The sequence below is a fragment of the Maylandia zebra genome, linkage group LG22, assembly GCF_041146795.1.
Source record: "Maylandia zebra isolate NMK-2024a linkage group LG22, Mzebra_GT3a, whole genome shotgun sequence".
NCBI classification, from domain to species: domain Eukaryota; kingdom Metazoa; phylum Chordata; class Actinopteri; order Cichliformes; family Cichlidae; genus Maylandia; species Maylandia zebra.
The window spans coordinates 29326658-29342774 of NC_135187.1; the positions used below are offsets into that span (position 1 = coordinate 29326658).

The 16117-nt window shown below is 39.1% G+C and overlaps 1 protein-coding gene across 2 annotated transcripts in view; it reads right to left on the reverse strand.

Annotated features, from left to right (window-relative positions):
* khdrbs3 (KH domain containing, RNA binding, signal transduction associated 3) overlaps nt 1–16117 on the reverse strand; it is a 158320-nt gene that overhangs the window by 60970 nt on the left and 81233 nt on the right. For both annotated transcript variants that reach the window (XR_013095231.1, XM_004574891.3), the window contains exon 3: nt 10137–10253. Coding sequence is in view for 1 of the 2 variants with exons in the window: in XM_004574891.3 (XP_004574948.1) it covers nt 10137–10253 (117 nt within the window). In the remaining variant the exon portion in view is untranslated. The remainder of the gene's footprint in view (nt 1–10136; nt 10254–16117) is intronic.

Consider the following 16117-nt stretch of genomic DNA (forward strand, 5'->3'; position numbering starts at 1 on the left):
ATGGTAATGGTTTGGCTAAAATTACAGAATAAGAATACGATTACTTTTCTTATTTCAAGAGTAAAGCCACTTAAACAACTTTTCAATTCAAGAAATGTATTTAATGGGTGCTGGTTTAGCTCACTGTGTTGAGCGGGTGCCCGCATGCTGCATGGCTGACAGCCTGTCTTCCACTCTTTCTCTCCCTCTGTTTTCCTGTCGATTCTTCACTGCCTCTACCAATAAAGCCAAACAAAGGCCTAAAAAAGAAATATATTTAATGACACTAAAGTTTGTCCTACAGTTAGCTTCTTGTTTCTTCTTGTTTATATGAAAATCTAAATTAAGCTGTAAAATCTTAAGTCAAATTTTCTTCAATTAAGCGTAAATTGTAGACAGTCTTGTCCAGTTAATAGGCATACAGAAGTCAGAGTCATTTGCTAGTTTTAAGGATTCTAGCAAAAAAACTTTTGCTTCCCTATTGGCAGATTTTTTTGTCAAAACAAGTTAATTTTGTCAGATTTAATAATATTTGGCTTATTTCATGTAGAGCTGTTTTTTTTTTCAGTGTCTCATACAATGAAAAGAAATCTGCAGTACTGGACGCTGCCAGACGCTCATGTGCTTATGCCTGAAATTCTTACCCTGTCAGTTTTTTTGGATTTGATGAGCACCTTGAACAACGAGACATAAAACACTGACTCTCACAGACTGAATTGGTTGAATGGCAAGATAGACAACATGGAGGTAGTGTACTTTGCATTGCAAAAAGAAACTATATGGTATCTGCAAAATCAATATTTTGTGTCAATCTAAACCAAGAATAAAAATAGACTGACTCTAGACTTCTTTTTCTCCTCCACCAATATTCCCCTGCACTGATATCCTGTCCCTTAGCACAGCGCTAAGGTTAAACTCAGATTGTTGACCTTGTAGAATCAGCGTTAGTACAGCCTGGTATAAAACATTGTATGAATTACACAACAAGTCCTTTCATTAAGTTATCAATATGCACTTTACATTAGAAACTATAATCTTTCCCATGCTTTGACCTTTTTGTGTCACTTAATCCTGTAAAGTAACCGAAAGCTTAAAATGCACTGACAAGACATGCAAAATGTTCCTAAAGTTGTGTGTGATTTATGCACGTGATTTCACATTAACTAGTAAGACTTTGTTATTTTAGCTTAACATTGAGGTTTGGATGAGACAGACACACAGTCAGACACTGCATTTCATTCCCTTTCTCCCACATGTTGTTTGAGAAGAATGCACTACTGTGCAAATCTCTAATTCTCAGTTTATGTCATGTTCTTTTTCAATTTAAAATGATGTTTGGCAATCATAGAAGACACATAACATTTAAAAAAAAGTTAACAAATAAATAAATCACCATCTATCATCCTCTGAGCCGACACAACCACCAAGCAAATGTGTGTTTTCCCTGTGACACGCCGGCTCCACAGTGGCACTCTGAGAAGCTCCGGTTTAAAGCGCACATTTGACTTATGCAAGAAGATCTTTTACAGAGAATATCAAGGTCACCTTATTGTTGACAGCGAGTTTCCCAGATTACTGTCACGTGTAACAAAGAAAAGTGCCAAATCCTCTTAAGGGAAAGGCTACAATTCCATAAAAATGAGTAACAGATTAATATATTTGTATCACCATAGTTGATGATTATTAATATTCTTTTGGCGACACAAAGGTCACCAGCAAATTGCATGCTAATCCATCACATAGTTGTGTACATATTTCATGCAAGAGTCGAAGTGTCAACCTCATGGCTGAGCTAAAAGAAAAAAGGCAATGGATCAGGAAAGGATTCATCCTCTGGGACCACAAAAGTCTGACAATTTCACGTAAAATCTGTTATGTTAGCATGGACCAAAGCAAAGAACGGAACCATTTGGTCAGAGAAAGTACTCTGATTAGTTGTATAAGCTATTTACAATTCACTGATCCACTCTGATTTTCAAATAAAAAAATTTATGCGCAAGTTCAGTAAAGAGGATCTGTAATCACTCATCCGCCTGCACTCCTGTTTATTAAAGCCTCTAGTCGATTGTTTATACCACTTTGACTTCCCCACACCGTCAACTCAGTGCTCTTGTGTCATTCTGCCTTTCATTCCTGCAGTCTGCCTCTTCCCCGTTTCCACCTCACCCTGTTCACTCAGACCCCCTGCAAGCCTCGTCTTCCTTTCCAACACCACCAGCGTCTCGACATCAGGGGGTCCTGTCCTAATTCCTGTCAATTCTGGGACTCTGTTTTGCCACGTTGGTTCATCAGAGTCTTGTTAATCAAATTCTCCATCTCAATAAATCATGTTCAGTTCTTCCAAATCATGTCTTCTTATGGAACAGTCTTGTGGTGGGTGAAACATTATTTAATTACTCCAAAATATACCAGTTCAAAATAACGGTTTACTAGTCTTGGACTTCACACGACGGCCTTCATTTTATGTATAACGCTTTAACCTGCAACACTGTTTCATGGGCTCGCATGAAAGAGCTTGCATTTGTTGTTTACTTCCACCCAAACCCCTGAAAGCACAGCAGATGTAACTCGCTCCTCTCTGCCACGAGCCTGCGAGAGCACAGCGCATTCATGCTGCAACAGAAAAGTATAACGTGTAAACAGAGGGGCCGCACAGGCCATTCAGACCAGACAGAAACAGGCCAGTATCGTGTTATTGATAGCGAGAAATAGGACAGCAAAAAACCCCAAATGTCTCTGACCGCATCGCACAAAGGAAACAACAGGTTTGGCGTCCCAGTTTTTCCCTTTCAATGAAAAAAAGAGAAGAGAAAAAGGCTTCTCTAGGGCACTTCCAATGGTGGCAGCTTCCTCGTCTCCCTTCTCTCTCTCTCTCTTTCCAGCGTCACGCAAACCAGTGTCTCTGATGTCACCTAATTATAAATAACCTTCTTTTAAGAGTGCCTGTGGTATGTTAATGATATGTTAATTTCACCCATAAATCTGTGCTTTACGAGCAGAGGGCTCCTTTGCTCATAGCACCAGAGCTGCCGGAGCTGCCGGTGTTGTGCAGGGAGTGTGAGCGGGGTGTTGGAAAGAGGCAACTGCTCACAGATCTGTCTCTCCTCTTCCCTTTCATGTGCTTCTTAGTATATTTGCATGAAAAAACATATGAAAAACAATCATTATCGAAGTTCTTTTAACTTAAAAAAAAGTCTAGGGCGTGTCATCTGAGGACTTTCTATTTAAAAACTGTTCTTTTTCCGAATACTCTGTCTTAACAGTCCATTTAACATGCAGTGTCATTGTTACACCTCGTGGATGGTGGCCACATCAAATGCATATGATATTGTAGTAGTTTTCATACATTAGGTGGCCTTTCTCAGGGCTGATGAGACGCATAAGTGATGCAGCAGAGTCCTATAGCAGCTCAGCAGCCCACAGCAGGAGAATACGGCTGTCGGCTTTTTATATCTATAGGCAGCGTCTTCCTTCTGTTTACATTTTCTTCCTCTGTAAATCTGCTTATTGAAAGCTGTTCACCCTGGTAACACGAGGCCACACAACACTGTGGACGTAGGAACTCCAGCAGCAGGAGCTTAGTGGTAAAAAATAACACCAAGCTTGGAATTGAAATTCACATTCAAATGAAATATTCAAGAACAGACAGTGAAAAATTCTATTATTCTGTGTGTGTGACAGGTGGGGTGAACTACACAGCTCTATCAGCCTTACTCATCTGCACTTCTGACAACCAAAGTGGCTCATAGACACACCAGATTTCTTCTTTAACGTGACAAACGTGTACTTACATATAGTCTGAGGAAATGTGTCTCCCAACAGTAGCTGTCTCACAGCATAAAGGCGCACCGCCTTAGCCAAAAAGAGTGAGAGCTTATCTCTGCCGTACTGGTTTTCTATTACTGGTTACCAGGGAAGTTTGAAATGATTTGAAGATTATTCTATCTCATTTAAAGTTACTGAAATGATTTGAACCAGCTAGTATCTTAACCTCCAGATCTCTGAAATCTGCTGCTGAATGTCTGGTTCTCTTTGCTTTACATAGGAACATTTTCTAGTATTTTCACCATTGTCACTCTAAATATCTCCTAATACTGTTGAAAGCCAAGTTAGACCGACATGTCCTCAGTTCTCTGAATTGGTGAGTTTTTGTAATTTTGCCTCTGTGCAGCATCACAGTAAATTTTAAATCTCACAATCAAGAAGTAATTGAAGTGGACACGTTGTAGCAAAAGTATTACAAAAGAGTGTAAGAAAAGTACAAAGATTAAAATTAATTTAACAGTTAATTTACAAGCAGTTTTATGGCTAGATAAGGTCTGTTAATTTAGCCCTGGTCTAGACTGTGTACCCCGCCACTCGCCACAGCTCTGACAGGGTCCAGTACCCCGCGACTACAATTTGGGTGAGTAGTTAAGAAGAGGATATTTACCATAACTACGTGGAATTTTACCTAACATAATTATCGGGCAATATATTCACATATTTGACCAGTCAACACGCAGCTAAACTCCTAAACAAAAGGAACATGCTGCAATATTTATCTAAATAACAAACACAGGGCACCAATTTTACACCAGGAACCAAATGATCCATCATTATTCTCATTCTGATGTTCACGTTGCCATTGAGGCACATAAAACTAGCTTTCTTTTGATTAATGTTAGCTGATGATCGCTAACCTGATAGCATGGATTAAAAAAACAAAAAATAAAAAGTAAAAATAAAAACAAATTTGCAGCTACCAGCTAACCTTAGCTTGATTGCTTGGAAATGCTGTTGTCACTAAAAATTATTTGAAGCCAGACTGTTTTTTGGTTGCTGTTGTTTTTTTTTTTATATAAAGGAATGAATGAACTGAGGAAAGAGCAAGCGTAAAGCATGAGGCCTTACCTTGCAAGCAGCTGGTTTCTCATGAGAGCAAGATTGCTACAGTCCATCCTGCCAGACATCATGCGAGCTGAGCAAGAGTTAGCTTGAACCAATTAGCATTCAAAGTGAGTGAGTTGCAGCTACTTTTTTTGAAAGGACCTTTTCAATTCACTTTAACCTCCTAAGACCCGAACTCTTTCATGTCATGCATTTTTAATTTCTCTTCAATATTTGGGTTGATTTGGACCTGATGAATGTAAAAACAAAGAATTACCAGTTTGTTTTATACCTGATTTTTGTTTCTGGGAGAAATGAAATCCACATATGAAGACATTCGTTGTAAATTTCGATTGACCAGTGGCAGTATAATGTCCTCGTAAGTGGATATCAGGCCCTTGTAGAGCAAAATTGAGTATTTTGGTCTAGACAACCCAAAATGTGATGTCCACATATGTGGATGCCAGGTCCTAGGAGGTTAAGATGCCAGCTAGATTTCCCGTTTAAAAGTCCAGTTCTGTGAGTGAACAACAGGATGACTTTATATGTGACCTTACGTTTATTTAAAATCGTGGCTTTATTTTGCTATATAGTGTTTAAGCACTCTAACCCAAAGCGTCTTGCAGGGTTTTTAGAACACTAGGGTACAATACAGAGCAAAATAAATCATATAAGTCTACAGAGTCTACTGCACAATGCTTTGGCAAGTCTAACCAAAAAACAAGGTAAGCTCAGCGAATTGGCTGACTGCAGAGGCCACGGTGACAATACAACATCACAGAAAACTGTACCAAAAGGCTCTAAAATTACTGTGCTACTTAGTGTGTTTCAAATAAATAAAACTATCAATCAATGAAAACAACTATAGGTAGAAATAAACTGTAGCAAAATGCTGTTGAACTCAACGTTATCTTCCACATTTAATCTACGAGTTTATATGATTAAGTGGTTCATCATGTTAACTTGTTAATGAATTGTGGAATGATTAGCCATGTAGTGTTGGTGGTGGAGCAGAGTAACAGCTTGCTTATTAATCCTGATGCAGAGCTTACTAAAAGTGAAACAAAGGAATTGCGACTGTTTTATCTTTTAGGAAAATTAAAGAGTGAGCACAGTTCCCAGGGAGGAAAATGGATGAGTTAATCACGGTGCTAATGAGAAGAGGGTGGGAAACACAGATGACTTTACATCATCCTGCTCTGACAGCAGCAGGACAACTGAACTGCTGTAAGCTGGAGCGGTGACTCCCGGCTGCTCTGGCTCCTTCCAGCTTCTCGGGACTCACGTTCTTGTGAGCACATCAAGGATCTGCAGCAAACATTTGTGTAGTTATAGCAGTTCTTGCAGTGTCTCTGCCACATGTAAGAGCTTAAAAGCAAATGAACTAAGCATTGTCTAGTTTCACCCCCCAAGAAGCAAGTCTACAATTACATTTCCATGGGGTGAAAACGGTATATTATCACCTTTCCTGTCAGTCATATGTAACCCAGAGGTATGGTGCAGTATGCATTTTATCATTATAAATAGAAATGTGTCCTTAAAGGAAGCGGTTCTTCACTCGGCGTGTCTGTACAGATAAGACAACTTTGTTTTCACTTGTCTAGAAAAAGCCTTCGGGGGTCTCTCTTTGCTCTGCAGTAGCCCAGCACCCTGACCCGCGCAAGGGCACAAAACTACAATGACACACACTGTGAAGCTGAAAACAGAGAGTCAGCAACCAGCTCAACATGAAGTATTCATTTTGCAGCAACGGTATATCCCTCACCTAAAAAAAGAGAGGAAGCACTAGCTTGAGGAGCGTCCCTGACAGAAAGCTGTCAGGAATAAATCCCACAGCGGTTCTACGTAGACAGTTGAGGGCTGCCGAGGTCAGTATATCGCCATAACAGATCTTTTCTCCCACCTACTCGAGAGGAGTGTACCATCAAAGACTATTGATCACAGTAATCAAAAAGAATGTGCTGTATGATAGCAAGAGTCATCGCCATCAACAAATCACCTCTGACAAACAGAGGGGGAGAGGAGACACAGACAAGCCAAGAGAAGTCGATTTATTCCCAGTTAAACACTCCTGTGTGCAATCAATCCGGCTGCTAAGGATCTTCTGTTAGAGCCATTTATATCCTCTCTTTATGTGTGGACATGATCGGGGATGATAGAAGTCATTAAACTGGATTGTGTTTGAAACTTCAAGCTATACCCTCTTCACAAAATCTTTTTTCTTCCCATGAAGTTTGGTTCGAATCTTCACAAAGACTCAAAATTTCTATGAAAACAAACCCATAAATCCAGAAAGAGTGTTTTTTCCTGTGTGCTTGCTGATTTGACTGCATGTGTTTTACACGCTACGAGAGAGACGAAGTATGCTTTGAAAGATGTCAGGCGTATTTGGTGATCCCCAAGATCATTCCCATTTCCATAAACTTTTGAAATTTGTTTTCCAGACATAGTTGTTTTTGCATTTCTCCAATGGAGCCTAGGTGACCGGAGAGCTGTCAATCAAGCAGAGATTGTAGATACGGGGGGTGATCTGAGACAAACACACTTATACATTTTCAGATCAGCGTCTTCCAATTTAGAACGAAAAGAAAATGAAAAAGGAAAAACTTCTTTTATTAAAAACACTCCCTGTGATTCTATTTGAAAGCCTTAGTAAGTGTGATGTGAATGATATTAGATAATTATTGCAGCTGATATTCTCACCTGCACATATAAAACTGTATATACCACACTGTGCTTTTGTTATTATTATTCAATCTTACTGTCATTTTAAAATAAAGGTTTCATTACTGATCAGTCACCCCATGCTAATTCTTTACTGACAACCATCAACAATTACTTCTTTTTTTTTTTTAAAGGAATTTTTTAGTTGACTTAAAAACGCGTAGCTAGGGTTAGCATTGTTACTGATGATGATGACGTAGACCTCAGAGGGTTAATTGACTCCTTAAAAAAAGACTCATTATGTTTGTTTTCTGTGATTGTAAACCACGTATATTTTATATTTAGATTAAATAAGTGGAAGGGATTAACAATTATGCAAAAACGTAGTTTTAATTTTATAGGCACTCATTAATGGCCACCTATTATTTACAGCTATGTACAGTTGCATTTGTATAGTCACATAACTATGGATGTGAAGACAGATCTTTAAAAAAAAAAAAGAATTTGATGGACTATTTTTTTTCTTTTGAATTTTCTAAAATAAGCACAGGGTCAAAAATATACACAGGGTGAACCTAATATCTGAATTCATTGTCTCTTAGCAAATTGCATCTTAAAACTTCTTACTGACCACCCTAAGCTCTTTATACTAAAATCTACATTCACCTTTTGAACTCTCAGTGCACTTAGGTGCTTTATCCATCTTGCATGCATACTTATGGTTAATGTAGTAGAAATACTATAAAACCTAACCTGTGAGGCTGATTCTGCAGCTTTAAACTGATAGCTAAGTTATGGCTGTTGCTGTCGTGCCACTGTGAAGCACAGGCTACTTATTTTCAGTCATTTTTATCAGGTCGATCAAATTTCAGCGTATTTTATCATAATATTTCAAGGAAGTTAGTGATAATTATGTTTCTGACGATGCAGAAAAGAATATTGAATGTTTTATTGGTGACTGCAGCTTGCAGGAGCAGCATTTATTAGAGCAAACAAAAGGCAGGGCGTTCTCCACCCTGCAATCAGCTACTGTCTCAAATGACACACTATTTAATTCAACGTGTAAATCTGTTGCCACAAGGTGCAAGTAAAAGCAGCACATTAGTACAATAGTACAAAATAGTGACCTATTGTCAGTCAAATGCAAACCGAAGAGTAGCCAAAGTAGTGTTTTCAATGGGAATTTTAAGTGAAAATAATATCTAGCCACTTTAGTTTGACAATAACAATAACTAAAGCCGCGTATCCTTCAAACTCTCTGGAACCTGCACAATATTGTTACATAACTGAAAAATATTTTCCACCTGGGATTTTGTGTCTTAGGTCGAGCTTTTTATCCAGCTGCTTTTACCACCATGAGCCCACATCAGTAATTTCCCTCCATCGTTTGCGCTCCCTGTCATACGGAAAGCAACTAGTGAGTGCTGCAGCGATGCTCGGTGGAGTCATTTGTTTGGATCACACCACCAGCTGCTAGCATCTCCTCCTCCGGTGCGTTCAGAGCCTGGTTGTTGCTTCCACATTTAGTGGGAACAATTTCCTCACTTTAGTTTACTGAAATATACTTTATATATTTTTTAAAGTATTGTGCTTTGTTGGAGGTTGTTGAAGTAGCTCCCTTTTTTCTAAATCGTCAGAGGCTGACGAAGCTTTTGCTGTCAAACATGTCTGAGCTGGTCTTACTGTTGTGGAATGCTAAGTCATAATGTCGATGCATCATTGATATTATAACATGACACCTTTATATCATGAAAAAATATATGCAGTACTGTCAGAATTCTGAGGTAGTCTGAACACAGGGAACTGACTTGTGACGGATGCAATGTAGCCAGAAACCCAGGGGATAATTCTAGAAGCAGTTTGCTTTATATCACCTCAGCTTTACTCATACAATAACTTCTTGTTATTGTGGCCAAACAATTTAATCTTTGCCTCATCTGACCATAAAAACTTTCCTCGAGAAGGTTTTTTCTTTGTCCATGTAATCAGTTACACATCTCTTGCATAGAGGCTTCTTCCTTGGGCAACAGCTTCTCAGTCTATGGCAATGATAACCTCATTCAACTGTACACAGTGACACAGGTGTTCCAGGCCTATGCCTTGCCGGTTTATGGGTTATTTCACACCATTTAAACCTTTAAAACTTTCAGATCTTAGTCAAGTGGTTAAACTCCTCAGTAACTTGCACAACAATTTGAACTGTTGGTCTTGGTACATGCAGTTCTTTAGAAATGATTAAATTATTCTTGACTTGTCTAAATCCACAATCCTTCGCCTTGGCTCTGATAAGCTGAAAGATATTTTGGAAATTTCAGTGCCACTGAATCTAAGTGGGTGTGCATATAAAAAGCTTACAATGTCTCTGGGAGGCCAAAAAAAAGTTGAGCAAAGCTGAGACAATAAGACAAAGTTGTTTCATGTCATTTTATGAAATGAAGAAGATGGGCTCCTCACATTCCCCCTTTTCTATGGGAGGCATTGCTTAACTCTAAGGTTATATCCTGTTCACTTCAAATCTTTTTTAAGAGTAACAGCAGAGCAAGTTAAAATGGGTTGGAGGTGAAAGAGAGCAAAAGGAGCAAGGCAAGCACGAATACAAATGAAATAACCGACTGGAGGGTTACCTTCTCTTTGTCTCTCATGGATCCTTTACCGAGAATTGACATCTTTGTGAGAGTGTCCTCCTGTAGTCTCTTTAACGAGTTCCCGCGTGGCCCGAGGAGTTTGCCAACAAAGTTAAACTGCAACAGAGAGCAAGAGAGCACGGATCAGTCAGAATCTGTGTGTTTGAGATAAAGAGCAAAGACTTTTATGTCAGTCGCATGTGGCTCAACCACAGATTGAAGCTAATGAAAACTTATCAGTGGTTTTCCTCTTTCATATTTTGATAAAATCACTGAGGAAGCATTTCTGAGATGTCTTATCTGAGGTTCACAAGGTCACCTTTTCATGGGCTGTAATTTTATAGCACAAGAAAAAGCTGTGTGGCTCTGGCCAAAAGTCTTCAAAAAAGAATAATAGCACATGACATTCAAAAGGCACTGTTGCAAGGTTCGGTTTCAGGAGTGGCACAAACACCACGGTAAAAATATCAGTGATGAAGTTGGCATACACATGTTTCATATCTCATAATTACTAAACTGCCGAAAAGATCAACACTTCCAGAAAATAATGCAGGACTTCTTTATCTGTAAATAAAACACGGGACCTCCTCCAGCAAGGTTTGGAAGCTGAAGGTGAAAATCTGGGAAAAGGTGACCTGGAGTCAGGAAACTGTAAGAGAGGAGTGGAAGAAACCGAGTAAGGATTTCCACACCATCCCCACCGGAAACCTCACCTCTATACAGTACATACATCTCTTTGGGCAATAAGCTTGTTGCATGTTATCAAATAAACTCTTAGAAATTATTTTCTTTTCAAAATTATTGTCTTTTATTCATCTTAAAAGTTGATTTCTGCAAACTTTCATTGTCATCTTTCAGATATGATTCTTGACCATTTTCCCCAAAACCAGAGACACACTGGTTTACACAGGCTCAGTAGTAGCATCTCCTTGTGACTAGAACAGATCGTTTTACTTTAGTTTTTGTTTCAGTCTCAGCTTTTGGGTTTTTTTTAATATAAAATGGGGAACATCTGTGAGATGTTTCTAAGTACATACTTTTAGTTTGTTTTTGTTTCATTCTCTAGTTGAAACAACTCAAAACAACTTCATATTTTTCAGTGACTAAAAATGTTTTTCAGGTTTTATTTCTTAGCTTCTTAGTTCAGTTAACTACAATAACTTTATTTCAAAGTGATGTTATATTATGTTATGTTACATTACGATTTGTTACCAATATTCGACACAACGCAGACTGCCAGGTTGGAAAAAAGCGAGCTTGAATCTTGATCTGAACACTGAAATTGTCTATTTAACAAAAACCAAAAACAACTTCTAACAACCAATGCAGAAAGCCAGTAGGACAAGAAAGCAGGAAATACTGAGTGCAATGTACCAAAGAAAAGACTGAGGGGGAATATAAGACACGCACCAGAGACAGGGACACTGAGGCATAGGTGAACTCCAAACAACAAGGGAAGAACAAAAACAGACAACCACATGAAGAACTTTCCCTCAACATAAAATAGAATAACAGCAATAGAAAAAAAACCCTGAAATACATAGATACAATAGATACATTTTATTGGGAGAGATGATTTTGATGTGAATGAGCTAGCCAAAAAACCCAACAGGCAGCATATAAAGGAAGAAATGACTCTCTATCCTAAGTGCAGTTTTTATTAACAAACTTGGGCAGCCAGTTTTATTTATTGTTAATTTTGCAGGTGATGAAGGCATAAGAACATCTCCCCATGAGCTTTACCTTGTCAGTTGATGACATTCTCTCAAAGATTGGTATATTTGAATATAAATGTTTCCGTGTAGCATTTCTGGGCCATTGAAGGCTTCTGCAGCTACATCACTTCACAAGGTCACTGCTTTTCAAGTGCAAAAACACAAATGCTACACATTGCCATCTCCAGTGTTGTGCACAGACACCTACCAAAGTCAGAGAACCTCATCACAATTTCACCAGCAGCTGAAGATGGTCAGAGAGACAAAAGGGGAACGATGCATTCCTCCTCCTCCTCCCTATGTTTTCCCTTTAACAGTGAGTTATACAGCTGTCTCCTTCCACTATCTAGGTCATCAATTAGCGAGCAGGAGGTTAAAAAAAACAGCCAGTTTTGTTCTACACCTCACCTATATCTCTCCTGCCTTTTGTTCTGAAAGCGAGTGCTTATTAGGAAGCTCCTGCCAATTCCTGGGTGAAGGATTTGAGAAGCAAGCTTTAGTGATTCGCTCTAATGCAGTAACTGACTGCTGGGTTTTTATCCCGGCCAGGCTGAAATCCAGCCGCTCTCAGATACAGTGTGTTCCTCCAGCTTTTGTAATTACACAGAGTCCTGTGCCTGGATGTGATTGTACACTTAAAGTAAATATCATCCCTCAATGGCCAAGCCTGGGACGAGTCAACTCCTAAAATATATCACGACTCTGAGACAATTGTGACAGAGACTATTTTTAACACTAAGATGTGCCATAGTTACATAGTGCAGGCGCACAGTCTTCTGGGTAATCTTAGCTACCTAGGTAGCATAAAAGTCTGTTAACAGCTGGGGAGGACTCTGTTGCTAGATTCAAGAAGCGTAAAGACAGACTGAGGATGAGGAGAAGAGATGCTCAGAACTTTGTGACTGAGAGAGGAGCGGTGACTGTTCAATGGAGGTTTTTAAGAAATGAGAGTGATTCTGCTTTCGTCTAACGGGTGACCAAATACTTAAAAAATACACGAGTACTCATTTTTGGCCACACTGCCGAGCATTAATTTCAATGAGCGTGATAATGAGGCACTGGTGTTGGCCAGAGGGGCCGATGGCGCGAAATGGCAGCCTCGCTTCTGTCAGTCTGCCCCAGGGCAGCTGTGGCTACAACCGTAGCTTGCCTCCACCAGTGTATGAATGCGAGAGTGAATGAATAGTGGTATTGTAAAGCGCTTTGGGTGCCTTGAAAAGTGCTATATAAATCCAATCCATTATTATTATTATTATTATTATTATTACTGGTACTGTAAAGCAATAAAAGAGGAAAGTAAAAACCACAGGGACATGAGGAACTGAACTTCAAAGCAAAGCAGAAGGTAAACCAAGAATATACTCAAACAACAGTTATACACTAGGGCTGCCACGATTTGTCGACTAGTCACGATTACGTCGACTATCAAAATCGTCGACGACTGATTTAATAGTCGACGCGTCGTTTGAAACTTTGTAAGATCACAAAAGACGCAGGAATAAGTGGCAGGATTTAAGAGTGTAATAACGGACTGAAACAGAAGATGGCAGCATTGCATGTACAAGGATGTCAGCTACCGTTAAACCCCGAAGAAGAAGAAGAAGAAGAAGAAGAAGAAGAAGAAGCTGTGTCCCAGAATTCATAGCGCGGCCCAGCGCAGTTTCCAACAATGGCGGCAGCTAGTTAGTTTTAATGTTACTCTTATTATTCTTTCTGGGTCACAAAATAAACGTTTAACATATTTTCAGGCGAGAATGTAGCTGTGTAAACCTCAAATATCTGCTCAGTTTATCAGGACACCACATATTTTCAAAAGCGCTCCGACGTTTTCGGAGACGTCTGTTACCCACTAGCTCGTTAGCGAGCCGGGGGCTAGGCTCACTAGCACCGTGAGAACACCGGACTCCCCGCAAATCGTTTTCAAACCCACCGCCGTCTTTCGCTACTCAGGTTAAATATATATGAGTCACTTAGATAACTTAAAATGTTATTGTTTGGCTTTTTTTTTTTTAGTATTTTATTTGTTCCTGAGTAAATCAGTTTGTCTGAGATTAAAGTTATAGTTTTTACACAGCTGAATAAACGTCAAGCAGACAGCTGATTATCAGAAGTGTGAGATGCTCCAGAATATACTCCAGTGTCCTGTTATATTTTAGATAGCAAGGAGTTTATTAAACTTCACCGAAACAATCTGCAAATTTCATTAAAATTTAATAAACTACCATCTTGTCTTTATTTTTAGTTAGCACAGACCTTAAACACTTAAAGCTGTAAGCTAATGATAGTTATATAAGAGCAGATGCTGCTGGTGCAATAAGCTGTAGTTTTACGTCCAATGGATGATGATCTGATTAGTCGACTAATCGCAAAAATAATCGGTGACTAGTCGACTATCAAAATAATCGTTTGTGGCAGCCCTATTATACACACAGAAGGGGGAACATAAGAGTCACGTGAAAAGTAAGAACCACTAAGAATTCCAACTACCATTGTCCTTCATGTAAATATGTAAAAATTGTCTATGTTTCTGTTCTGTGTCTTCTATACTGTTTGTTTGTATATGTGTCTTTCTTGCTGCTGTTACACCCAAATTTCCCCTTGTGGGACAATTAAAGGATTATTCTATTCTATTCTACAAGCATCAATCATCACAAAAACTCTGACAAAATGAATTGTCAGGTGAAGAATATTCAATTCAAAATCATCTACGCAAACAAAGCGCGCGCCCCCTCGAAAGGAATCGAGTTTACAAAAGGATGATGAAAGCAGACAGCGGCACCAGGGCAAACAGAGGGTGTCAGGAAATGTTGTAAATGTGCTGAGTTTAACCGATGTCCTGAGCATCCATCATTTCCACCTGGATGGAGCTTTGATCATTGAGCTGTGCCGTCTCCTGAACAATGATTTGCAGAGCCAGATCACACAGTTGACATCTTTGCGCATTACCAAAGCTTTTATGCACCCTTTCCTTCCTCCTGACAGGTTGTGTATCGGACACGACGTCCGGGATGTTTGTGCAGATATCTCAGTCCTCTGGCTACCAACTGTGTGTACCCACCGATGGGTAAAAACGCTTGAACAAGCAGAAAAGAGTATTTTCTGATCAGGAACAAAGCGTTGCTGTGTATACTGTGTACAAGTGTAGCGTAGAAGCCCTATCAAATGTGCATACATGGGCATCAGGCAGAAAGCAAAAAGAAGCTAATTTACAGGGAGAGAAAATCAGACGGGCTGTGAAACAGAAATGAATGCAGACATAAATTTACTCTGCTGGCAGAGCAATTGAGGCTCAGTGGAATAAGGGACACAATTAGAGAGAAGCTGGCTTTCTGCTGAGCTGAGAGGACAAATGCCCTTCTTCATTTAGATACAGTGTTTTCTACAGAGGACAGTTTAAATAGAGACAGAATCTACTCAAAGAGAAACGTGTCAGGGTGCTCTTCGTTTGAATTCAGATCCTACACACTGTCTCATTAGTCTGCGCTAACCACACAGTCTACACCTGAAGAAATCCCCCCACCAGCATCCTCTTCAAGACCACATTACACTAATTAGACAAATTAACGTTGTATTTTGTATCCAATCACTGCATTGGATCTTTTTGTTGCAACAAACAAAAAAAAGCACAAAAACAGAATATATAAGGCTCATCAGCAGGAAACCAAATTCTGAAATAGTTATTTTGATCATCATTTTAGAGGAAACAATATTCTCTGTTTTTTGGAGGGTTTTGTTGCTCTTTCTATGAGTGCAGAGCCATAGTTTAATGAAGGAGCTGCAGAAAGGGTGAGAAATGGCAGACAGTGATGGGGGAAAAGATATTTAGGGTCTCGGGCATTTATATAAAAATGGCTTTAAATGCCAAAGCATTTAGTTTCCAAAAATAATTGGTCAAGTTTGAGGCCAAGCATGGGTATTGAAGATTAACACTGACACAGCTAAAAGCATAAGGTGTGGATTACCAAGTGGGCGAATTGGCAAACCTTTCTAGGTTCTGTGGTAACACTTCACTTTGGTCATTTTTTATGATATAATATATACAGTACCACTAAAACACATCATGTAGTTAGCTTCAAAAGGAACTCAAGTTGGGTAGCTAAATATGAGAAATTATAGAGTACTGTGCAAATCTCAGTGGACCTCAACATTATATCAAATATTTACTATATATTCTAACATACTTGTAAGAATTGCACAAACTCTGTTAATTGCCTTCTAAGCTGTAATTGTATTTATGTTTGCAGTGTTTCAAAAAATTGTTGCACC